The 18,927-nt window shown below is 41.4% G+C and overlaps 1 protein-coding gene across 2 annotated transcripts in view; it reads left to right on the top strand.

Annotated features, from left to right (window-relative positions):
- The window catches only part of WDR33 (WD repeat domain 33), a 56,292-nt gene extending 37,802 nt beyond the window's left edge, over positions 1 to 18,490 (top strand). Inside the window, exons 8-22 of one of the 2 annotated variants that reach the window (XM_081864051.1) lie at positions 1,624 to 1,750; positions 2,151 to 2,305; positions 3,079 to 3,157; positions 4,350 to 4,460; positions 6,458 to 6,552; positions 7,669 to 7,755; positions 8,124 to 8,263; positions 8,498 to 8,650; positions 9,530 to 10,522; positions 12,916 to 13,018; positions 13,940 to 14,408; positions 15,859 to 16,025; positions 16,140 to 16,220; positions 17,362 to 17,547; positions 17,844 to 18,490. In XM_081864051.1, the coding sequence (XP_081720177.1) occupies positions 1,624 to 1,750; positions 2,151 to 2,305; positions 3,079 to 3,157; positions 4,350 to 4,460; positions 6,458 to 6,552; positions 7,669 to 7,755; positions 8,124 to 8,263; positions 8,498 to 8,650; positions 9,530 to 10,522; positions 12,916 to 13,018; positions 13,940 to 14,408; positions 15,859 to 16,025; positions 16,140 to 16,220; positions 17,362 to 17,547; positions 17,844 to 18,070 (3,173 nt within the window). In that variant the 3' untranslated portion in view covers positions 18,071 to 18,490. Of the gene's footprint in view, positions 1 to 1,623; positions 1,751 to 2,150; positions 2,306 to 3,078; positions 3,158 to 4,349; positions 4,461 to 6,457; positions 6,553 to 7,668; positions 7,756 to 8,123; positions 8,264 to 8,497; positions 8,651 to 9,529; positions 10,523 to 12,915; positions 13,019 to 13,939; positions 14,409 to 15,858; positions 16,221 to 17,361; positions 17,548 to 17,843 lie in introns of both variants that reach the window. The other variant, XM_081864050.1, reaches the window with a different exon arrangement.
- Positions 18,491 to 18,927: the final 437 nt, after the last annotated feature.

Raw genomic sequence — 18,927 nt, forward strand, 5'->3', positions numbered from 1 at the left:
AGTTGTTTAGATCTCTAAGATCAATTAACAGTTGTTGTGGTTCTACTGCAATAATTCATCATTAAGCAGTTAATGTTCTCCAAGAATCTAAGAACAGTCACCACTGTAATACCTCGGGGTTGTAGATTTGATCTGGTGAGCACACAAACCATTGCAATGCTTATGTGAGTGTGTCCAGGGGGCACTTCCTGGATTCACTTCCTGGCTTTCGCTATAAAATTAGATCTGAGAGTGGAAGCAAGACCCAGTTTGCATGCAGGTATTGCAGTGCTGTGGCCATTGGAGTGCTGCTTATGATCCATGCAAGCAAGAGCTTTCGAAATTTGCACCTGTGCGGGCTGCTGTAGGCCATCAGACTAGTGCACCATCTGTACAATGAATTGAAACCTTTCCAGTCGCCACTGCCTGGCTTGTTGATGGCATACCAGCGCTAGCTTTGAACTTTAGTGCATACTGCTTTGAATATAATTCTCTGTTTGTGCATGTCTGTGTGGTTTGGTTAACGCGCAAAGAACTTCATTTCTGCATCTGGGTTTTTGTTTTGCCTGTGGTAAAGGAACTATGAAGTACTTGCACACTCCTTGTTCACATTAAACCATAGTGTATCGTAAAAAAAAGAATAGAAAACCTAACAGTTTAACGTGATGTGGAAACTGGTTCAAAGTAGGGGAAATAGATAGCAAAGAAAATAAAAATAAAGATCAACTTCCTGCGTTTATATCTGTGATCTGCTTAGATGATCCAGTGACCTAACCTTTTGGTATTGTTTGAAAGTTCAAAAAAAAGGATGTTACCAATGAATAAATATTGATCTGATGAGAAAAGTTTTTAGGGTTTTTTGTGGGGTGCAAGTGGGGAGTCTAGAACAAACACTAGTTGTAAAATTATTCATAATTTTGCATGGAATTCATTCCTCTTCAGTAAATAAATAGATTGTTTTGTGTATACTTTGATAGCTGTCCAAAAAAGAGCAAAACAAATATTAAAATGAAAGAGATCTTATTAATTTTGGCAGCTGTAGGTTGAGTCATAGCACAATATTATGAAATGTTTGGTTTTAAAGTAACTTTAAAATAATCTCTAATGTCCATGCCACTTAATTGAATCATTTATTGCCTGTTACCATTAGAAAAATGTCTTTCACGGATGAGGAAACTGTGGGCCTCCAGATATTGCTAGATTACAATTCCCATCTCTCTGAATGTTGGCCGTGCTGGCAGGGACTGATGGGAGTTTGAATCCAACAGCAGCTAGAAGGGTCATTCCTGATTTATATGCATTATTGAAACCGATATATGAACAAATGTTATTCATGTTTAGATTCCAATAAGGAATCTAGACAAAGTTCGTGTTAATACATCTTCCTGCTCCAAACTAGTTTTTGAACATCTATTGAAAGGTAATCACATATTTAATATAGTACAGCATGGACTGTATCCAAAACAATTTTGTATAACTTTGAAATCCTTGAAGGAAAAAGAGCTGTCTTTTAGGGCAATAAAGACAAATCAAGATGTAACCTGTCCAAACAATTATGCCATTTCATAGTTGGGATAGATTGTTTCATTATTTAATTTTCTGTGTGAAGTCTCTTCAACAACAGTACCTTTGTATTTTAAACAGGCCATGGTGCTGATGTCAAGTGTGTTGACTGGCATCCGACAAAAGGTTTGGTGGTTTCTGGAAGCAAAGATAGTCAGCAGCCAATCAAGTTCTGGGATCCAAAGACTGGCCAGAGCCTTGCTACACTGTAAGTGCAATTGCAGTTGGTGCCTGGGCTCTTGTTGCCAAAAATTTCTGGGCCTTCAGCCTGTATAGGTTTATTGAATACTTGTTTAGAATATTATTGCTCAGTGCATTTGGAATAATGTGTGAGATGGCTGCAAAAAGTGTTGAAACAGCAATTGAAACAAGGGTTTAGCACAGTTTCACTATGAGAAAATGCCAACGTGTTTAGATCTGTTTTATTTTATTTCATTATGATGGGGTCAGGGGACACATTAGATGTTTCAAAAAATTATGCATGCTGTGGAGAAAGTGGATAGAATACTTTTTACTATCTGAACGGTTTTGAAGACAAACAGTGGGTTGCTTTAATTGCTCATTTCTTTAAATTATGCACAGTTTATTCTTTTTATGATATATTCCAGTCATGCTCATAAGAACACTGTGATGGAAGTCAAATTGAACCTAAATGGCAACTGGCTACTTACAGCATCTCGTGATCACCTCTGCAAACTCTTTGATATTCGAAATCTGAAAGAAGAGCTTCAGGTCTTCAGAGGTCATAAGAAGGAGGCAACAGGTTAAATATAACTTTTGTGTCAGTTGTTTCTGAACTTGGTGGTTGCATATTCAAAACCCTTGAAAGTAACTATTCAAAGTCTTCATTATATCACGCCAGTTTCTATATCTGTAGTTGATAGGAAAGCTAGCTAATACCATTGCTCAAATCAAGCATGTCCAAATCTTCTAGATCCTTAATCCGTTTAGAAAGCTTATAGCTTCTCCCTCTCTACAACATTTTCCTTCTCCTAATCTGTCTGCTACGTTTGAAGCTATTGATCACACTATCCCTCTTGATGTTAACTCTTCAGAGCACTCCTGTCTTTCTAGCAGCACCTTTTGTCCCTGCTGACAATTCACTTTCCACCTCCCATATTACCCATTTTCCTACCCATTGGCTCTGCCATGCTGTGTGTGAACTTCAAGTTTGTGTATTTATTTCTCCATACCATATCTATTCTCTTGTATCTCCTCTCTTCCAACATCCTACTTGTTTTTGTTTTATTCTCTACTTCCCACCAGTGAGCCTTTTGGCAAGCTGTTGCTTAAGTAGCCTTCTCTTCATTCATTAAACGAGGTGCCCCTCCACAGGTCCTCCCATGAAAACTCCAAAGGCTACTCTGAACTGTCAGTCTCTTTTCCTGCCCCTCCACTGATGCCTGTTGTCCACTGCTCATCGCTGCACTGTAATCCATCCTCTCTCATCTAGTCAGATCCTACGTTACTTCTGTTCTAGTACACCATTGGAAAAATGTAAATAAGTAGTAGTAATTGTGAATTTCTTCATTGCAGCTGTGGCCTGGCATCCTGTTCATGAAGGGTTCTTTGCCAGTGGAGGGTCCGATGGCTCATTACTGTTCTGGCATGTTGGGTAGGTACCTCTGATGAGAAATTACAACTGAGAAGTCATCCATAATTTAATATTGTCTTTTGATACTATAGAATTATCCTTGTGATGATTTGTGAATGTCTCCATCCTGAGCTGAAGGGCTTTACTTTAAGAAAACTAAGTAAAATATTTATTAATCCAGAGGTTAGGGACCCTCTGACCTGCAGACCAATATTGACCCACCAGGGGGTCCAGTTTGGCCCACAAGGCCATTTCCCCCCAACCACGTCCACCTGCTCATCAGCTGACATCACTGGTAAAATCCTGCTTTGGTTGTGCATGCCTGTTACCAGCAAAGAACAGATGCATATGGCCAAGCCAGCAGGGTTTAGTCACAGTTAAAGCCTGCTGAGTTCAAGAGAGCCCATTTTCAGAAGTTGAAACCTGGGCAAATAGCTGGCTGAAAGCCCTTTGCGAAACCAGAGGCAAAACAGAGGTTGGGGAGTAGTGTGAAAGTACTTTGCAAAAGTGCTTTCAAGCAGCCCAGCATTCCTATTGATGCTGTTTGCAAAGGGCTCTCAGGCAAGCCACAGTGCTTCTGTTTGAACCTCCAGGTTGAGCCTCAGGCTCAAACAGGAACCCTGGGCTACTTGTAAGCACTTTTGGAAGGCACTTTCAAACCTCCCTTCATGCCTGTTGCCTCTAAGACTCAAACTGGTGGCTCACAGGAACATTGATGTTGCCTGAGAGGCTTTTGCAAACAGCATCCCTTGGTTTCATAGCAACAGGTGACTGACCGGGGGTGACCTTTCCCACTTGCCAAATTTGGCCTGCTAAGGAGTAGGGATATAAAAGTTTTGCCTGCTAGCCAGGAAAGACTCCCCACTGCTCCCCTGATCCTTGTGGAGATAATCATTAAATATATTAATTTTCTAGTGTAAATATTTCTGCCTGAAAGAATGTGGATATGGCTTCTCTTGTTTGTCACAGCAATCTTCCTAATTAAAACAGCAGTCAAAATAAGTGTGTGTGTGTGTGTACACACACACGTGCACACACATACAACCTCTTCTAAGTTTTCACATAAATAATAACTTCTGAACAAACAAATGCAGGTAAACATTAAACAAAATAAGTTTCATTGAAAATGTTGTATTTGAAAAGAAAAGAAAAGAAAATAGGCCTTGATGCTTCCTTGTTCATCCATTTAAGCACTATTTTTGTATTATTTCAGGGTGGAGAAGGAAGTGGGAGGTATGGAAATGGCCCATGAAGGAATGATTTGGAGTTTAGCTTGGCATCCTCTAGGACACATTCTGTGCTCAGGATCAAATGATCACACCAGGTATTTTTATTTAAATATTTTGCTTTGCACTCGTTTGACCTCAGTAACAGTTTGTTTTTCATTGCTTCACTTACGTTTCTTTGTCGTCATCATGCATTTGTTTGTACCCACACGAACATACCCTACCAAGAAGCTTCAAAAGAAAAATTGTAGTTTACTTATGCAGTGGAAGAATAAAATACTAAGAGTGTTGTCAGGAACTAGCACTCATTAGCATTTAATATAGTACATTCCACTTACACATTCTTACTAATGCAATCAGCTGTTATTCATGGTACTTTACCTTTCATCGTGATTAAAAAGAATACACTGTGAAACGAAATGAAATCAAATGTGATCATTCAGCAAGCTGGAAGATTTAACTAGTGAAAGAGACGGGGTGAAATATAGTACATTAAACATAGAAAAGCTGCAGGAGATGATTGTCTTGCCAAAGGCAAGGTGGTTCTTTTAAGATAGATTCAGAAGCAATACAAAATACAGAAGAAGATTACAGATTTTAGTCTTTGACAACAAGCAATGTATACATACCAAGCAAGCACTTCCCTCTGCCACTTGGAAGCCCTCAAGAAGTGGCAAAGCGACTTCCCCAGGTAGCCTCAGTTTGCACGGCCCTGCGGTCGATCAGTCCCTGCACGAGCTTCAAAGAAACTCTGCCCAAACGGTCCGGTTTTATAGGTAGCCTGCGGCTTCCAAGACTGACTACGTGCAGATCATCCATTAGCCATCCCCTCCCAGTGCCTCACTTTCTCAAAACAATGTCCAACATCAAAGAAGGTACCCAGCACTATCCTCAGAACTGATTAAGGCAGCTGTGGGGGGGACTTCACCTCCTCCCAACATTCTCAGGACATTAAAAACTGTTCTCACACCATCGAAATACTTAACAAGAGCGGGGGAGGGGGAAGGAGTAGAGGCAGGAAGGGTAACCGTGTCAGATCACTAACTTCCTGATACATTTTTGTCTTCCGGATGCATTTCCCATACAATGATTTGACTGTTTTGAGAGTTTAAAAAAGACAAATTTATTGTATCATTACCACTGATACTTTGTGCCCCTTCTTATCAAGGTGAAAAGGACTACAGAATGGCCATTGTGCTCAAACAGTTATACACACCAGGGCAGGTATTCAACAGCACAGTTCCCTTAGCATGGGGAGTTCCATTTGTTTAATGGAAGTTTCCATCCCCACCCCCACCCCGCATCTGCTCCCGAGGATTGGGAGAACCCCAAGAACAGATTTGGAGGGGGGGCACAAGGCGAGATGAGGGAGAGAAAATTATGATGTGCAATAAGAACTCCTTGTACTAATAGGACTACTTCACTGGATAGCAGCCCAGATGTAACACATTATTGAACTAGATTATTTCTTTTGGCATGGGTATTACTGAACGTAATGAAACAGTAACTTGTAAGTCTGCTTTATTATAGTTTATTATTGTTTTTATCTCTGTTTTTTATTGCTCTGATAGTATTCATACTTAAAGGGTGAAGTGTAATTTTTAAATATATACATTTTCAAGATATAGCAGAGTTCTGTACAACCCTGTTGGCACCCAATAATATGTGAAACAAGCCTATTGGTTAAATACAAGTTTACACCATTGTAAGATGTTACACAAATTGTATTATTAGTCTGGTTTTGGCTGGTAATAGTTTTCTACTGTGGCTGTTGATGCAGAACAGATTTCCCTTTTCTGCTTTAGAAGCAACTTTAGAAGCTTATTTAGGTTTCTTGGAACTATGTGCACAGCAAGGAGTGGGTACTATACCTCTACTCTCTACTACTGGCAGATGGTGAGGGACCACCCAATTCAGTAGCCATCACAACTTGAAGTGGTCCAGTAGAAAACAAGAAGAAGCTAATACACATTTAAAATAACTTTTTTTAATAAAACTTCAGAGTTAGAGGATGTTAAGAGTTACTGGCTCTGAGTAATGAAGGCTTAACTTATAAATCAATAGAGGATACTATCTCTTAGTTTTATTTTAACAGCAAATTCTGGACCCGGAATCGTCCTGGAGATAAAATGCGAGATCGTTATAACCTGAACTTGCTTCCAGGAATGTCAGAGGATGGAGTTGAATATGGTATATTTATTTGTTACACTTACATTTCGTCTTTCTTCGAAGGAATTCGTGGTGTCATACATGTCCTCCTCCCCTTTTTTACCTTCTCAACAATCCTGTGAGACAAGTTAGGCTGTGAAGTGGTGACTGGCCCAAGGTCACCTGGTGAGCTACATAAATGAGCAGGGATTTCAACCTGAGTCTCCCTAATTCTAGTTCAACACTCTAACCAATATGCCACAGTTGCTTTCTTGGCCATTTGTATGGGAATATGAAAAGACAACAGACTCAAACTTAAGCAGTGCTTAAGGTAATCTTTAAATCATTGTAATGTAAAAACACGTAGTTCCTGAAAACTCTTTCCCCCTTTTCCTTTGGTATTCTGTTTCTTTCAAGTGAGTTATGCATTCTAACACAACAACATAGGAACCATGGTTGTGGTCTTATTTCCAAATGTTTGTTCTCTTTTTGTCATCGCAGCACACCTAGTTGTTACCTTGTAAAGAAAACACATATTTTACTCAATATTTATTTCAGCAGAAAGTTTGAAATGCTGTATAGGTTACAGACTTTAAATTAGGGATGGGGATCGTCAGGCCGGCAGGGGGGGGGACGGGACACACACACAAATATGGCCCTCTAAGGTTTTCTTTTTGGCCCTCAGGACTCTCCCTACACCACATACCCTCCCCAGCCACGCCTCATTTCCTCAAACCCTAAGATCCTGTGAGGAAGGGTGGTGTATAAATTTGATAAGTAAATAAAAATAAAAAGTCCCACCCTCAGATTGCAACCTACTAGAGTCCTTTTACCTGGCTTGATTCTGTCCTTAAACTCTGCTAATGTATTTTGCTTGGCTGAGTGTGGTTTAAAAGAGGATATCGAAATTAACCTACTGTATAAAGGTAAAGTTTACATATTTTATGCGAGCCACTTTTCACTGTGGCCTCACCCATCAAAAGCAACACTAGCTGAAAAGGGTTCTCCAACCCTGCTTTAAATCCTTGCCGGTCAGTAAAAGAGAAAATAATGAAATGGTTGATTGTAGGAAATTAAGTAATGGTGTTGAAACATCACTGAATGGGACCTAAGAAATATCAAATATTTTGTTGATAACAGTTTACTCTCCCTTTCCAGATGACCTAGAACCCAATAGTCTTGCAGTGATTCCAGGGATGGGAATACCTGAGCAGCTGAAACTAGCCATGGAACAAGAGCAGATGGGTAAGAGAGAAATTGTGGCTGCCGTATTATGGATACTTTCCTTGGCGTAACTCCTTGAACATAGTGGGACTTGCTAATAACCAATAGCAAGAGAAATACCAATTGATAGGAAGAGAATCCCAAATAGGATTGTGTTGCTTTTCTGAAAATTTGCATGAATCATAAAGAAATGGGTTGGATCTTCTTTTCTGTTCCTTTTTGGCATCCTTTTGTGCCAAGAAAAATTTAAAATTAGCTAAAGGATTCTGCAAAAACCCCTCCCCCCCATCTCTAGACATGAAATTAAGTTTCCTGATGACTTTATTTATGAAGACATAAGTTGTTCATTATACTGTGTAGAAACCACTATTCAATTATTTTCATTGAAGGGAAAGATGAGACCAGTGAAATTGAGATGACTATACCAGGATTGGACTGGGGAATGGAGGAGGTGATGCAAAAGGACCAAAAGAAAGTACCACAAAAAAAGGTCCCCTACGCAAAACCAATCCCAGCCCAGTTTCAGCAGGTTAGTAACTTCTTTATTTATTTCCACGATCAGCACCTATTAGAATGCAAAGTCCTCATTGATGAATTCTTAAAAGGAGCAAATAGATGATTGACTTCAGCAGCTGGGCCTAAAATATAGTGCAGTTGACATAGTCTACTTTCATCAAGTCTCCAGCGTAAATGCACTTGTGGATGGATTCATCCAACAGGTTTCATTAACACTGTAACCACGCACCTTTATTTTCCTATTCAGGCTTGGATGCAGAATAAAGTTCCTATTCCTTCACCAGCTGAGCCACTGAATGACCGAAAGGAAGATCTTAAACTGGAGGAAAAGAAGAAGTCACAGGCAGAGATTGAGCAAGAAATGGCAGCACTTCAGTACACCAACCCACAGCTTCTAGAGGTATGTGAAAAGTCAGGTCACTGATAAATGCACTTACTCCCACCAAAAATTAGAGGAAACCAATGAGGATATTGATAGGCCCTATTTGCAACATCACTGCAGCTATGGGTAACATAAACTTTTCTGGCTTAATGAATGGTCCCAAGTTACATGATGCTGTAAGTGGGTCTGCCCTTGAGTACTGCTTGCATGAGAGGCTATCTGGGAACCACATATAATCTGATCTGTGTGCAAGGATAAGAATAATGAATAAATGATTGCCACAAAACCCTCTGAAGAAAGTGGCTTTTTGTTTTGTTTTTTTGCTCCTGACCAGTGTCTAATCAAGTGGTGTATGCTGCTGAAGTAAACATTATGTTTGAGAAGGTTATTGCCTTCTAGCTACATTCTTCATTTTGCTTTCGTTGAAAAAATAATTAAAATTAGAAATTGCCTGGTTAGTACATAATGATAAGCCATAGTTTGTTTAGCCAAAGTGTGGCTTGTTTGAACATCTGAGTTCAGCCCAGAGAATAATTATGGTTTGTTTTCCAGTAACAAACTACTATCGGCAACCATGGTTTGTATTGGAGAGTCTAGCCATATTTTATCCTTGGATCAGCATTATCTCCAAACCCAACAGTCTTGCCTAACTGTGGGTGGCCACCCCACTCCAGACACTCACCAAGCTACAGAGGCAACAGGCAAGAGCAGCTAGAGAATAAATCAAGCATTGGAGAAACAAGTCAAGGGATGTTTACTTTTCTGTGAGGCTTAGCATTTGTTGAGCAAGCCATGGCTTAATACTAAGTGGAACAAGCTACACAGAAAGTGTCCTTTGGTTTCCAATAGTTTGTCATAATTGTGTGGGTGTGTAAATTATTTTCTTCTTTTTTGCAGCAACTGAAGATTGAAAGGCTTGCACAGAAGCAAGCAGAACAAGGTCAGCAGCAGCCACCTCCAGGAGGACCTGTTCATGGACCCCAACATTTCCCAGGACAAAGTCCAATGTCTCAGGTGCCTCAAGGCTTTCAGCAAGCCCATCCACCTCAGCAGATGCCAATGAATATGCCTCAGATGGGACCACCTGGGCCACAGGGACAGTTCAGACCTCCAGGACCTCAAGGACAAATGGGACCCCAAGGTCCTCCTTTACACCAAGGAGGTGGTGGACCACAAGGATTTGTTGGGCCTCAAGGACCTCCACAAGGACTACCAAGACCTCAAGAACTTCATGGGCATCAAGGAATGCAGAGACATCCTGGCCCTCATGGACAAATGGGCCCTCCACCTGGAGGGCCACCTGGTCCACAGACGAATTCTGGACCTCAGGGTCACTTAGGCCCACCAGGCCCACAGGCTCATTTAGGTCAACAAGGTCCACCAACACCACAGACCCACTTAGGTCCTCAAGGGCCACCTGGGCCAAGAGGAATGCAAGGACCTCATGGAGTGCAAGGAGCTCAAGGGATACAGGGTCCTGTATCTCAAGGGCCCTTGATGGGACTTAACCCAAGAGGCATGCAGGGACCTCCAGGACCAAGGGAGAACCAGGGTCCTGGACCACAGGGGATGATGATGGGCCATCCACCTCAAGAAATGAGAGGGCCGCATGGTTTACTGGGGCATGGTCCCCAGGAGATGAGGGGTCCTCCACCTCAGGGTTCAATGATGGGACCTCCGCAAGAATTGCGTGGGCCACCAGGTGCACAAGGACAGCAGGGACCTCCGCAAGGTGCTATGGTAGGGCCTCAAGGAAACATGCAAGGGCCACCAGGGCCTCAAGGACAGCAGAACCCTTCAAGGGGGCCACATCCTTCCCAGGGCCCTCCACCCTTTCAGCAGCAGAAAACTCCCTTGCTTGGTGACGGTCCTCGGGCCCCATTCAATCAGGTATGTCTGGGAAGGATACTCTTCATGAGAAGAGGTCTGGTCGGGAAGAAATTAATACCATAATAAATTGTTGTTAATAGCATAATAAAATGATCAGGCAAAACTGTGGCTGTTGCTATAACCCTAGTGTAAAAGAAATTAGATGGATTTGGGGACACATGCTGGTTTTTTTTGTAATCTCCGAATATGGGTGAAATGCAGCATTGCACCAGCGAATATGACTGAATTCCCCTTCCTCCCTGCAGTCTCCCAACTGATTTATGTCAGCAGAAGTGAGATACAGTGGTGCCCCGCAAGACAAACGCCTCGCAAGACGGAAAACCCGCTAGACGAAAGGGTTTTCCGTTTTGGAGGCGCTTCGCAAAACGAATTTCCCTATGGGCTTGCTTTGCAAGACGAAAATGTCTTGCGAGTTCCTGCGGGGGTTTTTCCCTCCCCCCCCCCCGTTTTCCTAAGCCCTACGCCGCTTATCAGCTGATCCGCTGATAAGCCGCTTATCAGCTGATCCGCTAAAAGCCGCTAAACTGCTAATAGCACTAATCCGCTAAACTGTCAATGGGCTTGCTTCGCAAGACGAAAAAACCACTATACGAAGAGCCTCACGGAACGGATTAATTTTGTCTTGCGAGGCACCACTGCATGTCACCTCATTATTTTCATAGTTCCAACAGACTGTTATGAAAATGGGGTTCACAGATATCTCAAACAAGTTGGAGTACATAATGGCCAGTGTATCAGGAGATTTCAATTTTTTTTATATATTCACCAGATTCCGCCCCCCCCCCCCCCCCAGGAAGCAGGTCTTATTGATGACTACAATCCAGAGTTCATAGGGTGACACATGCCCACCTGGGCTGACAAAACATATTTTCAACAGCAACCGTCTTTGCCTCTTTATAAGCCACGGTTGATTTTTTCAGTATTTGATGCAGTATGAGAAGGTCCCTGATTCCTTATAGTGAACTGGAATGAAATATTTTTGTGTTATGGGGTGGGGGGGCTGATAGAAGTGAAAAGAGAAGGAGGGGAATCTCATATATTACTCCATCTGCACTGTTATATATGAGTTGAACTACATCACCCGAGTTGTGTGAATGCTTTCTTAGGAACACTCACTCCCCCATTGGCAAATACATTTTTGTAAATTCCTAAATCTATAGTCTATGAGTTTGTGTATAGGGTGACAGATGCCAATGATTAAAAATAAAAAAGCTTATATACTTAAAAGGTATGTAGAAGAGGGGAGTTCTAGCAGGGCAATTTGTTATTAAGGGCTGAGGAAAGCTGCACCTGCCCAAAATTCCTCTTCTGTACAATCACTAAAGTCAAGGAACACCCTTTTGCTCTTAGTAGGTGGTAAAGAATACAGGAATGTTTTTTGGTGGGATCTTATCCACATGGTAATTGCTAGAATAGGCTGCAATAAAACCTAAATGTTTCTTTGATTTTGACTTCATTTGTCCTACTTATCTTTTTTTGTCCAGTGTAGCCTGATTCCACAGTTCGTCTTTTTTTTGTTTTGTTCTGCTCTATTAGCTGTTTCTAGCTGAAGTTATTCCAAAACTGGGAGAGAATTCCATTTTAATGTTGTTTGGATTTACCCTTAGAGCAGGCATGGAAAGCCTCCAGCCCTCAAGCCAAATTAGGCCCATCAAGAGTTCTGTGTTCTCCAAGCCATGCCAACCTGCCCCACACCTGATATTTTAGATCAGTTGGGAACTCCTAAATACAGTAGAACCAATCCCTAGTGAAAGTTGCCATCAGTCAGCTGATCAGTGGTGACTTTAAACCCTGCTGCATTATTTTTTTGGTGGCATAGTAGGAACTCAACTTACACTTACATAGGAACCTCCTTTGTACCTGGGCTTGAGTTCAAGCAAGGTTATAAAGGAAAAATGGGTCATCTCATGTCCTGGTAACAGGTGATTGACAGATGGCCAGTCAAAATGGCTTGCAGGGGGTGGGAGAGTTCAGGATCTGGGTTGCTGGCCCCACTTCTGCCTCATAATTAGAGGATGAGAACCATATACAGTGGTACCTCGGGTTAAGTACTTAATTCGTTCCGGAGGTCCGTACTTAACCTGAAACTGTTCTTAACCTGAAGCACCACTTTAGCTAATTGGGCCTCCTCCTGCTGCTGCTGCTGCTGCTGCTGCTGCCGCCGGAGCCCAATTTCTGTTCTCATCCTGAAGCAAAGTTCTTAACCTTAAACACTATTTCTGGGTTAGCAGAGTCTGTAAACTGAAGCGTATGTAACCTGAAGTGTATGTAACCCGAGGTACCACTGTATTGCCTGTTCTACGTAGTAGACACAAGGGATTTCTGTTCTGCTCTGCTTTGCTCTATTCTGTTCTTTCCATGATTCGTTAATTCCTAGTTTTTCTTTCTTGCAGGAAGGACAGAATCCAGGTCCTCCACCATTGATACCCGGACTGGGACAGCATGGAGGCCCAGGCCGCCATGGCCCTCACAACCAAGGACCTGGTCCTAATAAAGGTAATTAAATTCACTTTTCCTTTAGAACAAATGGCATAAGCTCACTATTATTGCAAAGCAAGCTTTAGCACAATTCAGTGCTTTATAGTTCTTTGGGGCTTTAATCCATAGACTAAGTCAGGCAACATGTGTCTTTATTTTCTCTCTTACGATACGCTGGGTCTGGAATTCTCTCCCCCTGTAAATATGTTCATTCTCTACCCTAATGATTTTCTGGCATAGGTGAATATTTCCTTGTTTCTTCAGGTCTGAAGCAGTGGGTGGTGCTGATTTAAGAGAAATTGTGCTCTTTGTTGGGTTGTAGTATAACGTATACTGGTTTTAGGTTTATATTTTATGGTTGAAGGATTTCATTTTGTGATTTTTTTATTGTTACATTTTAGTGGAATAGTTTAAGGTGCTCTGTGAACCTTTAAGTTGAAAATGAGGGTACAAATTTACAAAATTAAATGATTAGTAGTGGCGCCCGCCCTGTGGAACGCCCTCCCATCAGATGTCAAGGAAGTAAACACCTATCTGAATTTTAGAAGACATCTGACAGCAGCCCTGTTTAGGGAAGTTTTTAATGTTTGATCTTTTATTGTGTTTTTAATGTTCTGTTGGGAGCCGCCCAGAGTGGCTGGGGAAACCCAGCCAGATGGGCAGGGTATGTATGTATGTATGTATGTATGAATGAATGAATAAATCATTGCCTTTGGGCACAGTAGGGACCAGTGCGACAAACAGCACTCATATACTAATATATAATATACTAGTATATAATATAATATGTGTACCATTAAAATAGGTAAAAGTTTTATAAGAATATTTTGCTGATAGTTGTAACTTCATTGTCTGCACTTACGAAGTACATTCAGTTATACCTTTTATATTATTAATATTTTGTTACAAAGCACACACACGTATTTCCTTTATCTTAAGGTGATTCTCGTGGGCCGCCAAACCATCACATGGGCCCTCTCTCAGAAAGGCGGCATGACCAGAACAGTGGTGGTCCTGATCATGGCCCTGAGAGGGGCCCCTTCCGAGGTGGCCAAGATTGGGGTGATGGTAGAGAAAATAGGGGCATGCCAGACAGAAGAGGACCTCATCCAGAGTTCCATGATGACTTTGATCGACCAGATGAATTTCGTGAAGACTTCCATCCAGACAAGCGATTTGGCCATCGCTTACGTGAATTTGAGGGACGGGGAGGCCCACCCCAAGAAGAGAAGTGGAGACGAGGTGGTCCAGGCCCACCTTTCCCCCCTGACCACAGAGAATTCAATGAGGGAGATAGCAGAGGTCCAAACCGTGGACCTCCTGGGCCTTGGGAGGGACGGAGACCTTCAGACGAGAGATTTCCTCGTGAGCCTGAGGATGCACGGTACCGAGGAAGAAGAGATGAAAGGTAAAAATCATACAGTTTTTATTATTCGATGATGAACAGTTATCTCCCGGTTTCATATTAAAAGAAATGAGCCTCATTTAAGTGAATTTGTACATTTTATGAAAAAAAAAATCCTGTTTGTAGGAACTCATCAAATCATTTATTAATAAAATAAAATTATGAAAATGACATTCTACAAAGTTCAGTTTTCCTAAAGTGGGCACTAGGTCACAGCCAAGTGGACTCATAGAATCCAATTGCAGAGTTGGAAGGGATTCCAGGGGTCATTTAGTCAAACCCCCCTTTATTGTAGGAATCTCAACAAAAACATCCATTACGGATGGCCATCCAACCTCTGCACAAAAAACCTCTTGCACAAAAAACCAAGCTTGCTCCATCTTCCATGTGACAGCTCTTCAAATATTTGAAGATGGCTATCACCTCTCATCTCAGTCTTCCCTTTTCCAGGCTAAACATACCCAATGCCCTCATACCCTTTCCAGACCCCTGATCATCCTAGTTGTCGTCCTCTGCACACATTGCAGCTTGTCAATATCTTTCTTAAACTGTGGTGCCCAGAACTGGACACAGTATTTCAGGTGTGGTCTGACCAAGGCAGAATAGAGTGGGATTATTACTTCCCTTGATCGGGACACTATACTTCTGTTGATGCAGCCTATAATAGTAGTAGCTTTTTTTGCTGCTGCATCACACTGTTGACTCATGTTATTATGCTTGTGGTCCACCAAGACCCCTAGATCCTTTTCACTTGTACTGCTAGTAAGCCAGGTGTCCCGCACCCTATATTTGTGCATCTGGTTCTTCCTGCCTAAGTGCAGAACATTACATTTGTCCCTATTGAAATTCATTTTGTTACTTTGTGCCCAGTTCTCCAATCTGTTAAGGTCATTTTGAATTGTGATTCTGTCTTCTGTGGCATTAGCTACCTCTCCCAGTTTGGTGCCATCTGCAAATTTGATGAGTATCCCCTCAATTCCTTCATCTAAGCTGTCTATAAAGATGCTGAACAATAACGGGCCCAGGACAGAACCTTGCGGCACCCCACTTGTCACTTTTTTCAGGATGATGAGGAACTATTAATGAGTACTCTTTAGGAGTGAGTAGCAAGAGGCTTGGGTATAATAATTTAATTAGGATTATTGAAAAGCCGCTTTTATTGATAATGACTTTCATACAACATAACATGTATTTAAATTTGACTGATTAAACAATTGGAAACCAGACAGCTAACTAAATAATATTCAACTGGTTGAAAACTTTAGTTTCTGATTCCTGGCAAAGGTACAAAGTAAATAATGTTTTTTAATAATACAATCCCATTCCAGCAATGCGGAGAAATTGGGCATTTTTTTAAGTAGTTGGAATTTCTGAATACACAATGGAATTTTTCAGCATGGAGCTATATAGCTTCAAGTATATTCTTATGCTAATTTATATTTCTTTGGTTCAGCTATAGGAGAGGAACACCCTCAAGACATGAGGGCCGGGGTTCCAGGGGAAGGGACAGCTTTTCTGGGCCTGACGACTTTGTGCCAGAAGAAAAGTTTGACTCCTCAGAGGATAACGCAAGAGGAAGAGATCATGGTGGCCGGGGGCGAGGTCGGGGTGCTGCTAGAGGTAAGAGAGCTTTGATGGATAATTTATACTCAGCTGAGGAATGTATTGGTGCAGTTAGAATTTTTATAATTGTTCTTTCAACTTCTTTGCATCCTTTGTCCATTCATTATACAGGAGGACGGAAAGGTCTGCTTCCAACGCCAGATGAATTTCCTCACTTTGAAGGAGGCCGTATGGATGGAAATCGAGAACCAGGTGAAAATATATTACTTTATGCAAGACTGACCACCATCAAATGTGCTGTCCCTTCTATTTTCCAGTTGCAGCTTAATATAGTTGTTACTGTACTTCATAAATAGCCTAATGGCATCTAGAAGCACTTCACCAGATTTTATATTAGCATTTATCTGAATACTGTATTACAAAAAGGGGGGAAAGCTGAATAGGCTACCATATGATCTTTCTTACTGCTTTTAATTCCTAGATAGATACAGGTACAGGTACATATACATGGAACTACAGATTAAAACTGGCCTGGATTTTCCTAGCATGATCCGATGGTCCTCAATCTGTTTTAGATTTCTCCCAAGTTTCTCCAGCAACCCCCTTCAGTTCCCTGTTGGGTAAGGGGTGGGAAATATTTAGCACTCTGGCTGAATCTGGCACACAAATTTCAACCAAACCTCATACATAAGAAGTTAATCAGCAACAGATTGCAGAAACTATCCCATTCTTACAGAGAAGGCAGATTATTTCAGAGAGACACATTTTTCCTTAATATAATGGACTGTACAGTTCAGATAATTGGTAATGAGACCAAGTTGCTTTCCCATCCTTACTGGGTGCTGCAAAAGAGGTTTCCCTTTCTCAGTGCCCAGCATGCAAATGCAGAGGAGGTTCCTGTAAAGGAAGAATGAGCTCTGCTGCTTGAAGTTTTTGATAAGGGAGGGGTGGAAAGTGGTACTCATGAACCATAGAAAGCCACATTTTTACCATAATCTACTCCCCCAGTCTCCTTCAGTAGCACCAAGAGCTTGGTGATTTTTCTGCAAGCACTGTTCTTGTTCCTTTCTCACAAGAAATATGTCCATTGCCTGTTTCCCTATCAATCTCTATCCCTTCTCTGTCTAACGAAAGCAGAAAGTACAATCTCTACAGCAGCTCGCCTGGGGTGGAAAGGGGGTAGAACCTTCACCATGAGAGATAGTGGAACAGGAATTATTTGTGTGCTTAACTAAGACAATGAGCCATCTTCCTGAGGTAAATTGGATGCTACTAAACATTTCTTTTGTTGTAATATTTACAAAAGATATTGCTAGAAGGGGTTCCAAGAAGAGATTCATTGCTGCACTGTACCAAAATTGGTCTCTCTTGATTTTTTCCCCATCATGGTTAGGTCTCCGCCAGGATCATCCACCTCATGATGGTCATTCTCCAGCAAGTCGAGAACGTTCTTCCTCAATCCAGGGAATGGACATGGCATCACTGCCACCTCGCAAGCGTCCTTGGCATGATGGACCAGGAACCTCTGACCATAGAGAAATGGAAATTCAAGGCGGGCCTCCAGAAGAGAGGGGAAAGGGTAAAACATAATTCTTTGAGATTAGAGAATTGTCTCTAGAAATTTTAATTTCAAATATTAATGGAAATATCAATTCGGAAAATGTTGATTTATTTTATTTTTTACTGCATTGATATCAAAATTCCTATACGCAGTGCTAATTTTCCCTACCAATTATCTTTAACTCTGCACTGTTTCTGCAGTGGAACAGGAGGCAGGAAACTGAGACACCATACTTTGATCTTCTGTATTGCATGACTGGAAAGCAAACAAACTAGTGCATTTTCTTATTCTAGTTTGCAATATTTTTATTCCAGGGCGTGGGAAGTCAGGACCTTCACAGAGAATGTCAAAATCTGGGAGATCCAGCTCTTTGGATGGAGAACACCATGATGGATATCATAGAGAAGAACCCTTTGGAGGACCTCCAGGAGGCAATAACCCTTCCCGAGGGAGGAGTGGGAGTAATTGGGGAAGAGGAAGTAACATGAACTCAAACCAGTCAAGGCGAGGAGGTTCTCGAGGTGGCGGAAGGGGTCGATAGAAGAGGTTATGACTGGGCAAGTCCCAGTCTTTCTAGGACAGTATTTAAATACACCTATTGCAGAATCATTGAGAAAGTAATTCTGCAATCCCACAAACCTGGACTCTATGAATGGAGATAAATGAATGTGCATTAGTTCCTAAGAAGGTCTATTCAAAGATTAAATGCCAGCTAGTAATGCCATCACAACTACCTTTGTTTCCTTCTCCTTGCCATCCCAGTCCCTCATCACTTCCATATTTCTTGCATTGATTTTTGAAGATAAAAGCTGGATGTTTTTTTAGTGTTGTGAGACATGGAGCACCTCCACAGATTTCAGTTCATGTCCAGAAGAACTTGTTTCTATATGTACAGTTGTCAGGAAAAAGTTGAGTTGTTTTTGTATGAATACAGAATGCAATTTGTCCAAAAATTAACAAACGGAGTTTGTGATTTTTTTATATACATATTTTCACATCTTCCCTCTATCATTCCCCACACAGTATCTTTCATGTAGTATAAACTGATACATAGACTGCATTCTTGTCTCTGGATACAAAAGCATCCAGTTGTCAGAATCTTGGCAACTTACTACTGTTATACTGATCTTGAGGGATATCAAACAGAAGCAAAATTTCACAAGACGTTATTTGAACAATCAGTTCCCCCAAAATTTGTGTGAATGTATGCAGTGTCTATATTTGCCATTCACTGTGGACACAGAGTCACTGGAATTAAGGTATGAGTTGCAGAAACAATTCCTTGAGCAATCTTCTGACACAATCTTGAAAGTGCAATTTCAACAGCTAATATTACCAAAGTTTTGGATTCTGGCTAGTAAAGAATACCCAGAATTGGCAGGTGAAGCTATTATCCAT

The sequence above is a fragment of the Podarcis erhardii genome, assembly GCF_964252035.2.
Source record: "Podarcis erhardii genome assembly, chromosome: 5".
NCBI lineage: Eukaryota > Metazoa > Chordata > Lepidosauria > Squamata > Lacertidae > Podarcis > Podarcis erhardii.